The sequence below is a fragment of the Siphateles boraxobius genome, unplaced genomic scaffold, assembly GCF_051911475.1.
Source record: "Siphateles boraxobius isolate OS27281-9 unplaced genomic scaffold, OSU_SipBor_1 1, whole genome shotgun sequence".
Classification (NCBI taxonomy): Eukaryota; Metazoa; Chordata; class Actinopteri; order Cypriniformes; family Leuciscidae; genus Siphateles; species Siphateles boraxobius.
This window is the reverse complement of record NW_027508699.1, coordinates 24,070,228-24,087,558: the sequence shown is the minus strand read 5'-3', so window position 1 is coordinate 24,087,558 and position 17,331 is coordinate 24,070,228. Positions and strand designations below refer to the sequence as shown.

The window sequence follows — 17,331 nt, the reverse complement described above, 5'->3', positions numbered from 1 at the left end:
CAAACATAAACACCCGATAAATTATTTGTTTTTAAAGCGGTTACACGTTCACACTGTTAATTTTAACAGAAATGTAAGCATTTATGCGTTCTTTGGCATGGCAAATAAATTGGATAATGCAGGCAATTCCTGTGTTTGGACAAGGCTCAGGGTTTTTATTTTTAAATTTTTTTACCTATTTTGTCCCATCCATATGGTTATCAATCACTATGTCAACTATTGCAATTTCGAGAGTGAATCCCGCTTTTATATGAATATGTCAATCCCGAAACTTTGCAGCATATGCGTGGCCATTGGTCCAGCATGAAAAACAAAAGTTTTATTCAAATTCTGAATATAGGTCTGTATAGCCTATAAATAATAATATCTCGCATATAGAAAGCGCACAAAGTTCCCTTTAAACACTTAAAAGCTGTCTCTCATGTTAATCATGGTCTCACACAATTCTGTTATAATCAATGAAGCTGTCTGTCTACACAGCACAATGAATCTCTTATGTGCAGAACTCAACACTGGACAAAAACTCTGGCAGGAGCGGTGAGTGCATTCGATCTTAAACAACTCTGATTGGCCATTGCGTTCGAGAAATCAACAGTTATGGTTGTGATTGGCTATTGCTCAATGCTGCAAAAAAGCGTTGTAAATAGAAACCTTTGAAGCTATACAGAGCACAAACACAGATAGGACTGCATACTGGATCGTTTGCCAAATCACTATGCTGTTATTACGGAGAAAACTAGCAGCAGTTATGGGCAAGCTTACCTCTAAAAGCAATCAGAAGCAGCAGCAGTCATTTGAGTGAAAATCCGGAAGACAGTCCCGGAATCTTAAGCTGTTGTCCCAAATCCGGCCCTAATTGTCCCAAAATTATACTAAAGCAAAATCTTGAGTAGCTAGTTATTGACCTGATAAAATTTCTTTATATAGGCTACCCAATACAAGCAAGAATAGGATCTGATAAGCACAAATAGCAATGGGGTTAAAAGTGTCATGTTTTTGCAACTCTGTGTAAAACAAATCGGAGCATTTCTGTTTTTTATTCACTGTTTATGAAAAGCTTTGCGTTTACACGATCACCAAATAGTTTCCTGTAACAGAGATAAAGGCAGATGTTTTCAATTGAGCAGATGTGTTCTTTTAAAACACGCTTGGTGGGGTATGCAGGGGCGCTATTGTTTTTTGTTTTTTTCCCGATGACTTTCCCTACCCCCATCCGCCACCCCCTTCTTTCAGATAGGCGGCGGGTTGAACCCCTGCAGACTAGAGTCCACCTTCAATTTTTCTGACTTCTTCGAACTTTGTCAAACTTAGCAGTAAGTTGAACGCGCTCTATTCTCTGGTCTCCAAAGCCTGAAACGCTGCTCAACCTTTCTAACGCTGACACTGTGCAGGTTTTGGACTGTTTTGATTTTAGACAATGAATTGCCAGCCACCTTTCCCTAGTTTACAGTTATCAGTTTTATTTATTATAAGCTTTTCTCTCACTCATGGATATCCGTCAAGTCTGTTCCAAGGCAACGCATATTCAGGAGCTGTTCACAGGCACAGAAATAAGTAAGTTGTTCAAGAAATTATACGAACGTTAACAGCGGATCTTCAATGACAATGTGTTTAGGCGGTAGCCTATGATGTTATGTATCTCATGATGTACAAATTATTTAACCCACAACAATCTCCTGGGGTGACGTTTAATGCATATTTGGTTGTGTGTAATCGCTAAAGCAACAGGCTTAAGTAAACTTGAGGTCAATCGATTTATTGAACATATTCCTCTTCTCGTTTTTTTTCAGGGTGTTTAAAACATTTGCTTTCATTTTGAAAGAAGATCATTTTAAGATCATTTTCACTTTACACCATTTTTTGTCTCATTCGGTAGGCTACTAATACAATTTGGAAATGAAAAAAATACACGAGTTTGTTTTTGCTCTGCAACAACAAAAATAACCAACTCAAACTATGCTTATTCTGGTCTCTCTCTCTCTCTCTTTTTTTACATCTGTTTCTTGTACAGAAACTGGTGCGCCTTTATTGTCCAAAAGAACATAAGCTGCGCAGTTCAAGGCAGCGTGGAAAGTCACGTTGAACCTGAACGCGCGGAGTGTCCCGAGCATCAGCCTGACTGTGAGCCACAAATGATGTAAGTACTCGAGAGACCGGGAGGGGCATGTGGAAGTATTGATGTTAGGTAGTTCTCATGCTCCTTATGGACTCAAAGACACCAAATCCATGATTCATGCTAACGCCAGTTACACATAGCCTACACAGGAGTGGTTATGGACGACCATTTTGTGAGTGTGATTTTTGCTTTTACCACATAAACAAGAAACATAAACAAATTGTTAATATTCAATAACTTTTACACATCAGTTTTGGTAAAATATTTGCAACGCAAACACCGAGAAGTGTTCTGTTCTGGAGCAGTGTGAGTGGAACGGAGTGACAGAGATTTCCCCGCCCTTCATCATTCCGTTCTGTAATCATTCTGGATTTTCCAGAACACATTTTTTTCTTTCAGAAAACACATGCTCCGATTTTGTTAGAAACGCTTTTCCACACAGCTCACATACTCTAGTCTGGATTGACGTAAACAAAAGCGGAGTGATACAGTCAGTAAAATGTATCAGTGATCAATACAAAGTAGCCTCAGCACTCTTGGAGCAAACTGGTGTTTTTTTTTTTTGAATTACCTTTGTGTTTTATGTTTTGAAAATTGTGAAAATTCTATGTCAACACCAAGAGTGAGGTCCAAGATGTACACAAGCTGTTCACAGTTTGTTGGCTTTATATAAATAGTAGTGCTGCTATATATAACTTTTTGTTATATATAGCTCTGACAAGTGGTCAGTTTTGCTTAATATGTAGTAAACATTTAGATTAGGGTACATTAAAGACATTTACTTATTCAATTGAAAGTCATAGTCTATAATTGTTATGACAGAATTGTGATGTTTTTTTTTAGAAAATGTTACTGGCAGTATTCACAAACTGAATTTCATTCCTGCTGCCCCACTACTGCCATAAGAAATCATGCAAGCTGTTGTTTGCTTTAAAAGCCCTTTGGGTCAGACAAGTATTTGATTAACTGAATATGTTGAGACTGTGAGGTATTATAGTATATGCATTAAACTGTACACTACGTTGAAATAATTGCAATGGAATTTTGACATATACAGATAATCAAAGCTATATTTAAGGCAGCTAGCCTATTTAATAATTCAGTGATTAATGTTGATTTCATTATCTTTAATATGAAAAATTGAGGTCATATTTGCGGTCATGTAAGGAATTCAAGGCTGACATTTATGGCGTTGTCTGAATATTCACTTTTGCACTATAGAAGCATTTCACCAAGGGCTCTTTTGCTGTCATTTGAAGCAACTGTGAATTTAGTTGTTTGGCTCAACATTGTTGTGGCATAAGAACTAGAATGATGGCACTTCTAATTGCAGCATTATCCATCAGAACAAGATCAACATCATTAAGTGAAGCTGAACAGACTAGGCCAGAAGAATCTTCTTATTAATCCCTCCGTCTGCGCAAGTTAAGGCTTGCCTTTACCTTTGCTTTTATCCTGTAATGGGGGCAATGCTTCATGGTCCATTACTCACGGTTCAAACAAAGTAGTAGAAATAAGTAGCTTAAGCCTTGTAAAAGATGGTTTGATCAAGTCATTTTTTTAAAATAAGATTGTGGAGTCAAATATTTTGTATTCAAAAATATGTAATTTCATGTCATTCTAATCATGTTATTTTTTGTTTTTTTTAGACACCGTACTCGGTTTCGGCCGACTTACAAGATTGCATACAAGACTGTGACTGAGTTAGAATGGAGGTGCTGCCCGGGATACCAGGGCCCAGACTGCAGAGAAGTGAAAGGCTCTCCAAACAGACAGACAGAATATCCACAATCATACCCACAACACCCACAGCCACAGCATGGACAAACTCGACCTGCACAAAGTACGTTGTTTGAAAAAGTATGGAATTTGTACAATTTGGATTGGGCACATTTTGGCAGTGATTGGGCGGGTTTCAAATAGCAATTGGACTGTTTTTTTACGCTGGTTTTGAACAGATCATCCCTCTTTTACTTAAGTTACAGCAGGAAATAATCATGAACGAACATCATAAGGTATATGATCATTACAGATCATTACATAATCAGGCTTTGAAAATCCTTGATAAAAAGCCTCGGCGGTACCATCACTGCAATATACTTGAAAAGTACAGTATATTAAGTTTTGACAACCTGATCAGGTATTCTGATATCCGGTTGGTTCATAAAATCCTTAATGATGCTGCCCCACCCCCTTTAAAAACATATGTACAGTTACGCTCTGAACTAACGAACAGAGCGTTGAGGTCTGTATCCAGGGGTGATTGCAATGTTCCCAAAAGAAAGTCTGTCTTCTCTCAATCAGCCTTTTCCTATAAAGCCATCAAACAATGGAATGGGCTTCCAGACAATCTAAAGAACAATGCAGATTTTCGCAGCTTCTCACGGACAGTTAAGGACTGGCTTTTAGATCACCAGTCTTGTTCACACTAAAAGCACCAGACGGGTATTTTGGCGATCAGATGACACCCTTGTGGGTACCATCTGATGGTAAGTTGCCTTAGTAAGTTGCCTTTTTATATTGTATTAACTGTTTTTGTTATATAACTTTTATATGTTAATTGTCTTTGTCATGTAATTTTATTTTTGTCATGTAATTGTGTAGGACTACGGATGGAAATTAGCATAGTGCTAAATCTGGTGCAGCCATCTTTTTAATGTAACTGCACATTGTCCTGATATAAATACACTAAACAAAATATCGAAAGATACAGTACAACTTACAAAATCCATTTCATGTCGCATGTAATTGCTCCATCAGTGTTCTCTCCAATCGCTCCAAACAGCGTGTAAACAATTTCACGTAATGCTAACCTCTGAAAATCCATTTAATGACCATCAACTTTTTAGTCAGTTAGTCTAGAAAAATGAACTCTAGAGAGGAGCATTTTGCTAAATATATGCAAGCTATATTGCTTATTCATTGTATTTTTACTTAACATGTTCTTCAGTATTTAATGTATGTTTGAATAAACCCATTTTTATGATAGTTTTTAAAAAAACGAGTAGAAACATAATTATGCCATTCAAAATTATAACATTATTTTTATAAAAACTTCCTTATGCATAATTTAAATGCAAGTAGCCTATAAAAATTGGTTAATTTTAACCCTTAATATTATTGAAATATAGCCTACTAACTGGGGTTCCCTGTATATTTTACAGCATTGATTGAGGCAATTTTTTCCTCAAGAAAATTCGCCATGTAGCCTACTGTACCCTATTACATACAAATTGATTATCAAACACGACTGAATGAACTCTTTACCATAAGTGAGTTTTTTGAACACTAAACAAATGTGTGTTTGCCACTCAAACCAGCAATAGAAAAAAGAGTAAACAATCATCTAAATCAGAATGTACTTTGCTGTTTTGTGATCATGCAACATCAGACCACATTTAAGGGCTTTTGACACTGCACTTAACCCTGGGTTATCGTCGTTCTTATCACCGCTTTTAACCCCGGGTAAAGGAATGTTTCACACTTGTCATTTATAAGCAGGGTTTTTGCGGTGTTAAACTTGTACAGTGTGAAACGAGAATGTTAAAGCTAGACGCTTAGCAACAGACAACCAATAGCATACATATTTGCGTGCTTTTTAAAGTCACGGAAACACTGCACATTGTATATGAACAGTAAATTCAGCGTTTGAGATAAGAAAATATCAATTGCTGACAATTTGAGTGAATAGGAGACCGTTTCATTCTTACCTTTATAGTCCGAAGTATCCATTCAGTATAAACCATAAACTCGATAGTACAGTCGGCAATATGAGGCCGCGCAATCCTAGAGCTTTTATGTAAACAGGTTGTGTGCTGCGTTCCTCCAATCATTGACACTTACCCCGTAAATATGCAAATAAGAACGTACATAAGGAATGTACAGTACAATGTGAAACATCAGTTTATGAATACCCAGTATTAACTGTTAACCCTGGGTAAATTATGAGCAGTGTGAAACGTGAAGCAAGATAACCCAGGATTCATTTTACCCGGGGTTTAGAATGACCCAGTGTTTACTATTTCAAGTGTAAAAAGCCCTTTACACTATCAAAGTGATGTGAAGTGATTATCACTTCGAGAAAAACCAGTGGAAAAAAATAAAAATATTTACAGATGACTACTATTTACAAAAAAAATAATGCTGAAAATAATGCTGTATGAACTATTTATGTTAAATATATAAATTCTAAATATATATATATTCAATGATTATTGTCTGTTAATGCCTTAATTTTTATTTTATTTTTGTTATCACAGGGTCAGAACGTCGAGAAACCGGACAATATGATATCAGACGAGGAGCTGACAAAACACGCATGTTGGAGGAAGAAGTGCAGCGTCTCTCTCAGACTGTACTGGATCTTCAAGCAGCCATGACAGGTATGGCTGAGAACCTGCGGACAGACTTACAGGAGGACACCAGCAAGATGCTCATTACCCTCCTCAATGACAGGACTTCACCTGACAGCGCAAGAACGGGAGGCACGGAGGAGAGTGTGGTGCATCTAGATGGCCACCAGACCATGAGAGGCCACACCCATGGAGAAAGAGAAATCGAGACGGTGTTGGCCAAGCTCAACGATATGACAGATGCTCTCAAAAGCAAAGACGAAGCTCTTGAGGAACTGAGGGGAACAGTGACGGGGCATGACGGGCAGATCCGAATGCTTATGGAAAGTACCTCTCAAGGCCTACCAGTCACAAGTGCTGCTGCTCAAGATATGGACATCCTACAGACTTATATTGATGAGAAATTTGAGAAGCTCAAGAAAGAGATTGTTGTAAACATGGAAGACGAGATGGCTAAGCTGAAAAATACGTGTGATGAAAAGATTCAATCTGTTCAAAAAGCATCTGGAGAAGGAAAGGAAAGCGGCTATTTAAGCCTCACAGATCTAGTGCACAACAAGGAAGCTGAGCTTCGAAAGGAGATCCGTGAGCTCAGATTGGATTTGTCCATGTCAGATGGTCTAATGCGCGCAAACAGTCAAACAGCCATTGGAAACACCGATAGTGACTACTATGACTTGAGGAAAGAACTTGTCCGAGTGGCAGAGGCCCATCGTGTCCTGAACGCCAGAGTAGACAATGAGCTAGAGCATCTGTCCTCGATAAAGATGGAAGACATGCTTGGTTCACTTATTGAGGACCTGGAGGACAGGATGAACGTCACTGAGAGGAATGCAGAGACTTATTGCTTCTATGTGGATGAAAAACTTACCAAGGAAATTATGGATGAAGTAACTATGCTACATCAACTTCTGGACCAGAAACTCAATGCTATGCAGGATCAGTTCACTTCCATGTTGATCGAGATGAGGAACAACTCCTTCCCGGGGATGTCCATCGATTCTGATGATGCAATGCAAACTCAGGTTAACGCTAACAGACACCTTATACAGGGATTGGAGGACAAGTTTAATGCATTTGAGCAGATATGCTCAACCGACTGCAAAACCAACCTACCTACTGATTCCCAAAAGCCAGAAGGTCTGGATAGTCTTGTAAAGGTCTTGAGACATGATCTGAATGTTTTACGTTCTGATTTTGTGAACAGCGGAGCAAAGATTCATGCATTAGAGGATACTATCAGGATGTCACCTGAAAAACAATTCATCAATGCACATATGCAGGACACCCGCAAAAGACTAAATGCTTTGACTGACAACGTTAATGGCTTGACTGGAGCTATAACAGGATTGGGAGACACAATTAGCAAATTTAGCCAAGACCTTTACAATTTGAACTCTACTTGTTGCCAGCCAGGACAGGTAAGCGGTCCTTCTCTCTGGGTAGAAACTGGCAAACCAACCAACAACCAGATCGAGGAGCTAAACGACAAAGTGGATGCACTGAACGCTCATGTGACTACAGAGTTGAGCGTGTGTAAGTTCAACACAGCTGGAGTAGCTGAGAGTGTGTCGGCTGTGGATAACAGGGTGACGGCTCTGGAGAAGATCTGTGGAAGGCTTGACAGTGGAACAAACAATATCCAGGACCTTTCAGGGGAATTGAAGAAGAAGGTGGCACAGATTAACCGCACTCTGGGCAGTCATTCAGGAGAGATCACAGCCCTTCAGAGCTCCCTTCTGAATTTTCAGAGCCAGCTAGCAGGAATGGCTAAGCAGATCCTTAAGGACCATACAAGTAAAGAACAAGGTAAGCTTTCAGATGTTAAAGGCAGAATGAGGAAGCCAGAGAAACCTGTTTTATGTTTTAAACCGGTTAGTGTTGTAAAATGGAAACTGAAGTTTTCCAACTTAAAACTATCCATTTTTGTGGCGTCATATATTGGGATTTGGTAACAAATGTGGTATTTCCATTAATCTAACAGTTTGGAGTCTATGGCATGCTATGTTTTGCAGTGGAACCTTTCTCCATACTGAACCAATAAGGGGATTCATATACAATAACCTGTTTGCCCCCAAGCTCTTGAGAGGCAGGGGGCCAGAAAAGGTTTCCTGTGGCCTTTGTATGAAGCATGTTGGAATGGATCCTTTTGCTTTTTATTTTCACAAATCATTAGTATGTGATCTTTATGTAACTTGATCAATCATAGTTTTCGTTTTTTAACAACATTACGTGCCTTTTGAAAGCATAAATGATTTATTATTTATTAACTGAATTGCTGAAATGTTTAACTCACTTTACTTTGATCAGTACATTTTAAGCGATGCAATATATATATATATATATATATATATATATATATATATATATATGAACATACTGTGAGCTATGTTGTATGTATTTAGCATCACAGAAACATTGGTCTTCAGTGTTCAGTGGTCTTTATGAGTGGAGAAGTTGTGGGGTCTTCAAATATCTTTTAGTCATGCCCAGCTTTCTCCGCCCAAAACATTTAGAACTGGCGAGTTCAGTTGCAGGCGGATCTGTTACTCATTAAGCTGCAAAGTCAATGTGTGGGCCTCAGGAGGTGATGAATTCCCACACCCCTCTGCAGATGTTCAGCTATGGGATGACTGTGATGTCACTAGAGAACATACATTCTCTTAAACTCCCGTCAAAGGGTGATGTCATCATTCCCGATAAGGGTGGAGGTCTGTCTCTTTCAGAAACAAAAGCCGTTTTCCCAAGTGCTCTGGCTAAACAGCAGACAGACTGTGTTGATGGGCCCATTGTCAAAGATCTGTATATATTTAAATGTAAGGGCACTTATGCAGTGTTAATACTCAATAAATTTGTCCTTTAACCTAAAAAAAGTGTTGCAGCCATTTAAAAAGCTAAATCCACTGTGGTCGGAAGACTGTTGTAAAATGCTCTGATAGAGTTTCCTGCACTATTTATTCAGCTCCGCAGCAACAGCGCTACTGAATCTATAGTGCGGAAGAGACAGTACAACCAATGTGGCTTGATTCCCAAACATTTAACTCCTATGAGCTGGTTCTTTTTAGCGAATCAAAAGCACAGAGCGCGACCAGTGCAGACTGCCGAAACATTGACTCTTATGAGCCGGTTCTTTTTAATGAATTAGACACCTGCAGCTGAACTGTGATTCTTAAATCTCTTGTTTCTGACTGGTTGTTCATTTGACAACGTCTAGTTAAAGATGCACTTTAGTTTTGTCGGTGAAAAAAAAAACATTGAGATATGTAAGATCACATTGTGTGTTTAGTATTGTGGTGTAATATATAGCATAATATTTAGGCTAATTATTGGGCTGCAGTCATATCATGCATATTGTCTCTAAATAGACTTTGCAAAAAATTTCAATTTAAAACAATACATTTATCTGTTATTGACATTAATTCATAATTTGGCAATTCAATTCCATTTCCTTATAAGTTCTAAAAATATTCAGTAATGGATCTGGAATCGTCAAAAGGAATCCATTGAATCTTTCTTGATTCCCATCCGTAGTTGTGGGACATGATACAGTTAAAACTATCAAGTCAGAAACACAATAGCCCTTATCCCTGAATAGCTTCAGCATTACTCAAACTCTTTGGCCGGTGATCATGGCAGAGGCATATTGCACAATACTGGAACGGCCCATCCAGCTGTGTGTCTGTGACAAAGCGACCAAGCTCAGTTTCTTGTAATTTACTCTAATGGCTCTTCATTGATTTTTCATTAGTTTCTTCTTCATGGTTCAGGGCATCAATTAAACCTGGGAAATGTTTTTGAGGGATGCATAGAAAACACCCTCAACTAATGATGATTCATTTTTCTGGCCGCGAATCAGGCATGTTCAGAAAACTCCTCACTGTTTGCTTTGGAAACAATGACTTAATTTTAGTTCTTGAATACATCTTGAACCTTTCCATGTACTGTGGAAACATTTGTTAGGTAATGATGTTGTTTAGCATTCTACTGAATCCCCCCAAAAATGGATATTAACTTTGAATAGTGTCCCCTCCTCCCCACACTCTTATCAGCCGTGTCCTCGTTCCTGTCTCTCTCTTCCTGCTGATTAATATCTCTATGTCAAGAGGATGTCAGGGAAAGTCTTTCCTGCTCTCACTGAATGTGTTTATACTCTTGGTTTACGTTATGTAACATTGTGTGAAGTCATAAACAGACTTTTATGTGCCAAACTTGAAGGTGTTCCCATTTGTGTTCCCATTAAAGTCCCTCTGGTTCTACAGAAACCAATGTGGAAGTTCTCAGCCAAAAGGTCTGATCATTACAGCAGGGTACAGTTCACACAGAATGTGGTTTTCCATTTCACTGCGCTACTTTTCCATTGATTTTCAATGTAAACGCACTAGGCGGACGTGTTTGAGCATTGTGCTCACGTTCCACGTCTTTAACAGCGTCTTGTGCTTGACACGGCATTCTAAAAACGTGGCGCACAAGTTAAAAGAAGTTCAACTTTTAAAAAACGCATCTCTAGACCATGCGCTTTTTTTTCGTTCCACTGCTGCCAATATCTGCCAAAACACATTCTGTTTGAACGGGCCCTTAGTTGTTTCACTTCATGTATCCATGCACAAAATCACCACACCCCGATGAGCTTTTTTCCTTCCAAACCCAAAACTGTCAACAGAAAGATCATTCAGATCTTCCATTCATCATCTAAATATGTTTTTAAATAAGGCTCTCCACATCACAGGGTGGTGAATCCTTAATTTCATTTGAGTGCTTTTGACTCATTAAACCCACAGCTATGAGTCCCTGCATCCAGTATTTAAAATCAGCATCTCCCTGATTTACACTGAAGCATGTGTTTGTCTTGCTGCCGTGAGGCATTATGCGTGTGATGAGTCTGTTATTTGCTCAGACTGCCAAACAGGCTTCTGGGAAACCCACAGATAGATGCATATTATCCCTTGGGATATTTAATGTATATGGGTGGGAATGCGTTTGTGTGAAATCCGATATTTGGCAGCATCTTAAATGCAGACAAACGGCACTGACGCAGGATTTTAGCTGTGTCCATTTTGCCAGTATGAGTTGATTAGCTTTGAAGTGAACCCATGGGACTCAAGCTCCGTTCCTCTTTTGAATCACTTCCTACTACAGCCAATAGAATCCGGAGTCCAAATAGACCCTAATGTCAGGAATGACGCATTACACTTCTCAATTTAGACAGCAGCATCTGGTAGGACAGGAAAGTTGTTTTCTCACATCACTGTAGAAAAGCTTGTAACCCACTGACAGTGGATTTTTGGAAAAGAGTGAGAGAAGTGCAAGATCTTGAGGACTGTAAGTGTAAGCTAAAAAAAAAAAAAAAAGATTTCCTCCCTCATTAGACTCCAAGCTGACAGGACTGCATAACCAAAAGCCTTTATAACCGATGTGTGATGTTCAAAAACACTTGAATTGAACATTTAAAGCTCTCTGTGGTGTTTTATTTACAAGCATTGGCAAAAGTACTTTGGCTGAAATATTAGTAAAATCAAAGGTTAACAGCTTTTACAATATGTGTTCAACGCCATTAAAATGCTTTATAGATGCTTTTAGCAAGCTGGCATTCTTATAACGTTAGGCTATATTTTGTGTTTTGGTCAGTGATGTCCTGCTAATCTAATAAATGGACAGTTAACTCAGAAATGAAAATTCTGTCATCATTTACCCACCCTCATGTCATTCCCAAACTGTATGACTTTTTTTCTGTGGAACACAAAAGAAGATAATTTGCCTATATTGTGATGGTTTTTTTTTTCATGTTTTTTTCTCTCTCTCGATACAAACGAAGTCAGTAGTGACCTAAAATATTTACCAGCATTCTTCAAAATATTTTATTTTGTGTTCCACAGAATAAAGTAAGTCATATAGATTTAAGAAGACGTGGCTTTGAGTAAATAACAGAATTTTCATTTTTGGGTGAAATCTCCCTTTAATTGATTAATTTATCAAAAACACATTCAAAATGCAATTCACATATACAGGTGCTGGTCATATAATTAGAATATCATCAAAAAGTTGATTTATTTCAGTAATTCCATTCAAAAAGTGAAACTTAGATATTATATTCATTCATTACACACAGACTGATATATTTCAAGTGTTCATTCCTTTTAATTTTGATCATTATAACTGACAACTAATGAAAACCTCAAAATCAGTATCTCAGAAAATTAGAATATTGTGAAAAGGTTCAATATTGAAGACACCTAGTGCCACACTCTAATCAGACTAACGCTAATTAACTCAAAACACCTTCAAAGGCCTTTAAATTGTCTCTCAGTCTAGTTCTGTAGGCTACACAATCATGGGGAAGACTGCTGACTTGACAGCTGTCCAAAAGACGACCATTGACATCTTGCACAAGGAGGGCAAGACACAAAAGGTCATTGCTAAAGAGGCTGGCTGTTCACAGAGATCTGTGTCCAAGCACATTAATAGAGAGGCGAAGGGAAGGGAAAGATGTGGTAGAAAAAAGTGTACAAGCAATAGGGATAACCGCACACTGGAGAGTATTGTGGAACAAAACCCATTCAAAAATGTGGGGGAGATTCACAAAGAGTGGACTGCAGCTGGAGTCAGTGCTTCAAGAACCACCACACACAGACGTATGCAAGACATGGGTTTCAGCTGTCGCATTCCTTGTGTCAAGCCACTCTTGAACAAGACACAGCGTCAGAAGCGTCTAGCCTGGGCTAAAGACAAAAAGGACTAGACTGCTGCTGAGTGGTCAAAAGTTATGTTCTCTGATGAAAGTAAATTTTGCATTTCCTTTGGAAATCAAGGCCCCAGAGTCTGGAGAAAGAGAGGAGAGGCACAGAATCCACGTTGCTTGAAGTCCAGTGTAAAGTTTCCACAGTCAGTGATGGTTTGGGGTGCCATGTCATCTTTTGGTGTTGGTCCACTGTGTTTTCTGAGGTCCAAGGTCGACGCAGCCGTCTACCAGGAAGTTTTAGAGCACTTCATGCTTCCTGCTGCTGACCAACTTTATGGAGATGCAGATTTCATTTTCCAAAAGGACTTGGCACCTGCACACAGTGCCAAAGCTACCAGTACCTGGTTTATGGACCATGGTATCCCTGTTCTTAATTGGCCAGCAAACTCGCCTGACCTTAACCCTATGGAAAATCGATGGGGTATTGTGAAGAGGAAGATGCGATACCCCAGACCCAACAATGCAGAAGAGCTGAAGGCCACTATCAGAGCAACCTGGGCTCTCATAATACCTGAGCAATGCCACAGACTGATCGACTCCAGGCCACGCTGCATTGCTGCAGTAATTCAGGCAAAAGGAGCCCCAACTAAGTATTGAGTGCTGTACATGCTCATAATTTTCATGTTCATACTTTTCAGTTGGCCAACATTTCTAAAAATCCTTTTTTTGTATTGGTCTTAAGCAATATTCTAATTTTCGGAGATACCGAATTTGGGATTTTCATTAGTTGTCAGTTTTAATCATCACAATTAAATGAAATAAACATTTGAAATATATCAGCATGTGTGTAATGAATGAATATAATATCCAAGTTTCACTTTTTGAATGGAATTACTGAAATAAATCAACTTTTTGATGATATTCTAATTATATGACCAGCACCTGTATAGTACAATGACTTACACATCTTCTATAATGATGTTTTAAATTACTCAATGAAAAATTATATTGACATTTTAGAGGGTATAAAGTAAAAATGTAAGAGCTGTACATCCGTCCAGTGTCCATAAATGAAGAAAAAACATTAACCTCATTAACACATGCACGCACACGCAAACACACAAACAACCATCAAATTTTACATTTTTCAAAACCATATAAATGAATACATGAATACAAAGAGCACATTTCTTGTGTTCTTGCAACTCTCCTAAATATTTTTCAAAACATTTTTTTCCAGTGTCGTTGACAATTCTTTTCACAAATAAAATTTATTTTAATAAAAAATATATTTTAAATTGTAATAATATTCCAAAATTTTACAGACCCTTAATGGGTAGTGTATGTTATTGACCTGTTTATTTAATGGTCAATTGGGTCTATTATCCTAAATCTCTATTTTATTTTTCTCACAGGACTGCCTGTTCGACAAGCGAGACCTGTGTCTGTCCCACTCCCTGACACTAGAGCTCCAACACAACCCATGAGACCAAATGTTCCTCATATCCACATACCATTGATCATACCCCACAGAACAGTGCCAGTCCCCACTGGCCGACCCCATGTGCGCCAACCATACGTCCCACACCAGCCCTACTTCCTTCAGCCACCCGGCAACCCCAGGCATCCCATCCATCCCGTGCAACCCCACCAACCTGCCGTACACCAGCCAGTGGTGGTCACGGGGCAAGCTGGCCCACCTGGGTATGTGCGCAGGGTCACGGTCAGACGGGATCAGAGCTCAGGGGACTCAAAAACACCTGTGAATGGATTTGCTGGTGCTCCAGGTATGAAGTAGAATTAATAATAGAAATGTTTGGAAGCTCATGCTTGAAGCATCACAAAGTTAAGTTGTTTTTCTCCCTCTTCCCGTAGGTTATGCTCCTGTCAATCCTGTCTCATATGATACCAAACAACCTATTTCGTCAGGTATATTTTTTCTTTCCTTTCAATGTTTGCTTTATAACATATTTTAGGTGAAACAATTGCTATAATTTACATAATTATGAGTATTAATTCTCATTACAGTTGCCCATGTTCCGTGGAGTCATGCATATCAAAGACCCATTGCTACTCCAGGTAACAAGTTATAATACAATAAAATAGTTATCAGATTATGTTGTAATAAAAAAGGATTTTGAAATATTCCAGCTATTTACAATTTCGTAACTTGTGAACAGGGTCCTTTGTGTATTTGATTTATGCTTAAAACACAATGAATTTATCAGTTAGGTAAGTAAAATAAATTGAAGTAAAAGCCAGTGTTGTTGTTGATAACTAAAAATATTAACAATTGTTTTGTTAATTGAAGTATATCTGAAATAAAATATAAACAAAACAAACTGAAATAAAGTACGTTTAAGCTTAAGTACTAATAACTACATCTGAAATCTAGTGAAATAAAAGCTAAATATATATAAATAGAAATATAATAAAATGACAAAAGCACAAAATTTAAATAAAAAAGTACAATATAAAATTCAAAATATTAATAAATACTATAATAGTATACAAAATAATAAAATATAATAAGATACAAACTGCTTAAGATTTTTTTGGTTTCATTGCAAGTGAAAAATTTCTCTGACTCACCATTGGCAGGTATGTCAAAGTTGATTTTGGACTCTGCTTGTAAAGATCAAAATGTATTTGTCATGATCAGAATGTCTAACCCGAAACATCTCTCATGCATGTATCTTCTTCCCAATAGTGTCACAGCATAACTCCTTGACGGACCCATTTTCTTTCTCTGCTGGCCTTACACGGCAAACTTTCTCAGGGGACTTTGGTATCATCCGCTTTAATAGGGTGCTAGTCAATGATGGTGGACACTATAACCCTCAGACAGGTAAACACAAACCCTCAAACTCTATTTGACATAAACATGTTTAGATAAAAGTTGAGTGTTTCCTAACTGGTTTTACCTCAAGAATACATTTTTGATAGTTTTTAGAGGTTTCCCCGTATGGGCTTTCAGTGTAAAAACTATATCCTATTCAGCCGCTGAAGTGTCACCTTCCCTTCTGTAGGGATCTTCGCGGTTCCCATCGACGGCCGTTATTTGGTGACTGCCGTTCTAACAGCTCCGCAGGGCGAGCATGCAGAAGCTGTGCTCTCGGTGTCCAATCGCAGCGTGCAGAAGTTGGACACAGCGGGTTACTGGAGTGGCCATCAGCGGCTGACCCCAGATCAGTGCGCGTGTGGGGGGTCTGCGTCCTTCAGCCTCATCCTCCCTCTCCAGCGAGGTGACACCGTGGCCTTGGTCCGCACCGCTGGGAAGCTAGCGATCTCCGAATCTAGAGAGATCCTCTCTACCTTCAGTGCTATATTCCTCTACTCCCCGCAAGCAAAGAGATAACCCCGTCACTGAGAGGGCTACTAATGTGACTAACACAAATTGAACCATTCAGAATGCTGCCTCGTGTGTAAAGATGTAGTCTCATTAGCAAAATTTCGGCAACATTTTCAAGGAGGCGAATTGGCGTGACCAAATTGAACATATTTGTGAAACCTGCATGGGGAAATCTTTCGCCCTCAAGTCAAATTCCCAATCACATGAATTCCTATTGAAATGACTGGATTTGGCCTGCGAAAAATTTGCAGAAAAATTGTACATGTGACCACACCTTAAAACTACGCAATAGTTTTGGTTATTTATCAGAAACACAAGATTGAGTTGTGTTACTTAGAATTTTAAAGGTTGAGTGTGTTTGAGGTGTTAAAATATCAATCAGCAATGCACCAAGTTTGTTGCCAAAGAAACGGAGCATACCATTAGCTCTAGTAATCCATATATTTGCAACAATCTATATAGTTTCTTGTAAAATTGTGATCTTAAAAAATATCTATAAATGTAAAAGCAGGTTTATATATATATTTTTCAACATTAAATTAACAAATGCATACTTTTTTATCCTTTTAAAAATGGTTCAATTGTTCAGTTTGAAAATCACTTTTACAGCAAATATTTTTATCTATAAAATAAAAATAAAATACCCAGATTGAAGGGCTTGTGAATGTTATTTTAAGGGTATGGGATAAGTTTTTTTTTTCATTCCAAAAGATGATCAAAAAAAATATATGCATAGCTGCAATCCAGTGTAACAAAATGTACTTTGGGTGAGAATTGATTTTTTTTTTACTTCAAAAAGTCACATTCACACATTAAAAACTGATCTGTCGTCTTT

The 17,331-nt window shown here is 38.3% G+C and overlaps 1 protein-coding gene across 2 annotated transcripts; it reads left to right on the top strand.

Moving 5' to 3' along the window:
- The first annotated feature begins 1,230 nt into the window (after window positions 1–1,230).
- emilin2a (elastin microfibril interfacer 2a) lies at window positions 1,231–17,143 on the top strand. 2 transcript variants are annotated; one of them, XM_077229824.1, is made up of 9 exons: window positions 1,231–1,554; window positions 2,012–2,137; window positions 3,766–3,959; window positions 6,376–8,277; window positions 14,560–14,931; window positions 15,020–15,073; window positions 15,173–15,223; window positions 15,855–15,992; window positions 16,174–17,143. In XM_077229824.1, the coding sequence occupies exons 1-9, from the start codon at window positions 1,418–1,420 to the stop codon at window positions 16,500–16,502; spliced, it is 3,303 nt and encodes a 1,100-aa protein (XP_077085939.1). In that variant the 5' UTR covers window positions 1,231–1,417; the 3' UTR covers window positions 16,503–17,143. The 2 variants fall into 2 exon arrangements, with proteins under 2 accessions (XP_077085939.1, XP_077085928.1); XM_077229813.1 differs by lacking the exon at window positions 2,012–2,137 and having other exon boundaries at window positions 1,282–1,554.
- Window positions 17,144–17,331: the final 188 nt, after the last annotated feature.

Excerpts from the sequence above, each read along its gene's own strand:
- emilin2a (XM_077229824.1), top strand. The coding sequence starts at position 1,418 with ATGAATTGCCAGCCACCTTTCCCTAGTTTACAGTTATCAGTTTTATTT. Across the intron at positions 2,138-3,765 it reads GACTGTGAGCCACAAATGAT|ACACCGTACTCGGTTTCGGC; the intron begins GTAAGTACTCGA and ends TGTTTTTTTTAG. Across the intron at positions 15,224-15,854 it reads AAGACCCATTGCTACTCCAG|TGTCACAGCATAACTCCTTG; the intron begins GTAACAAGTTAT and ends TCTTCCCAATAG.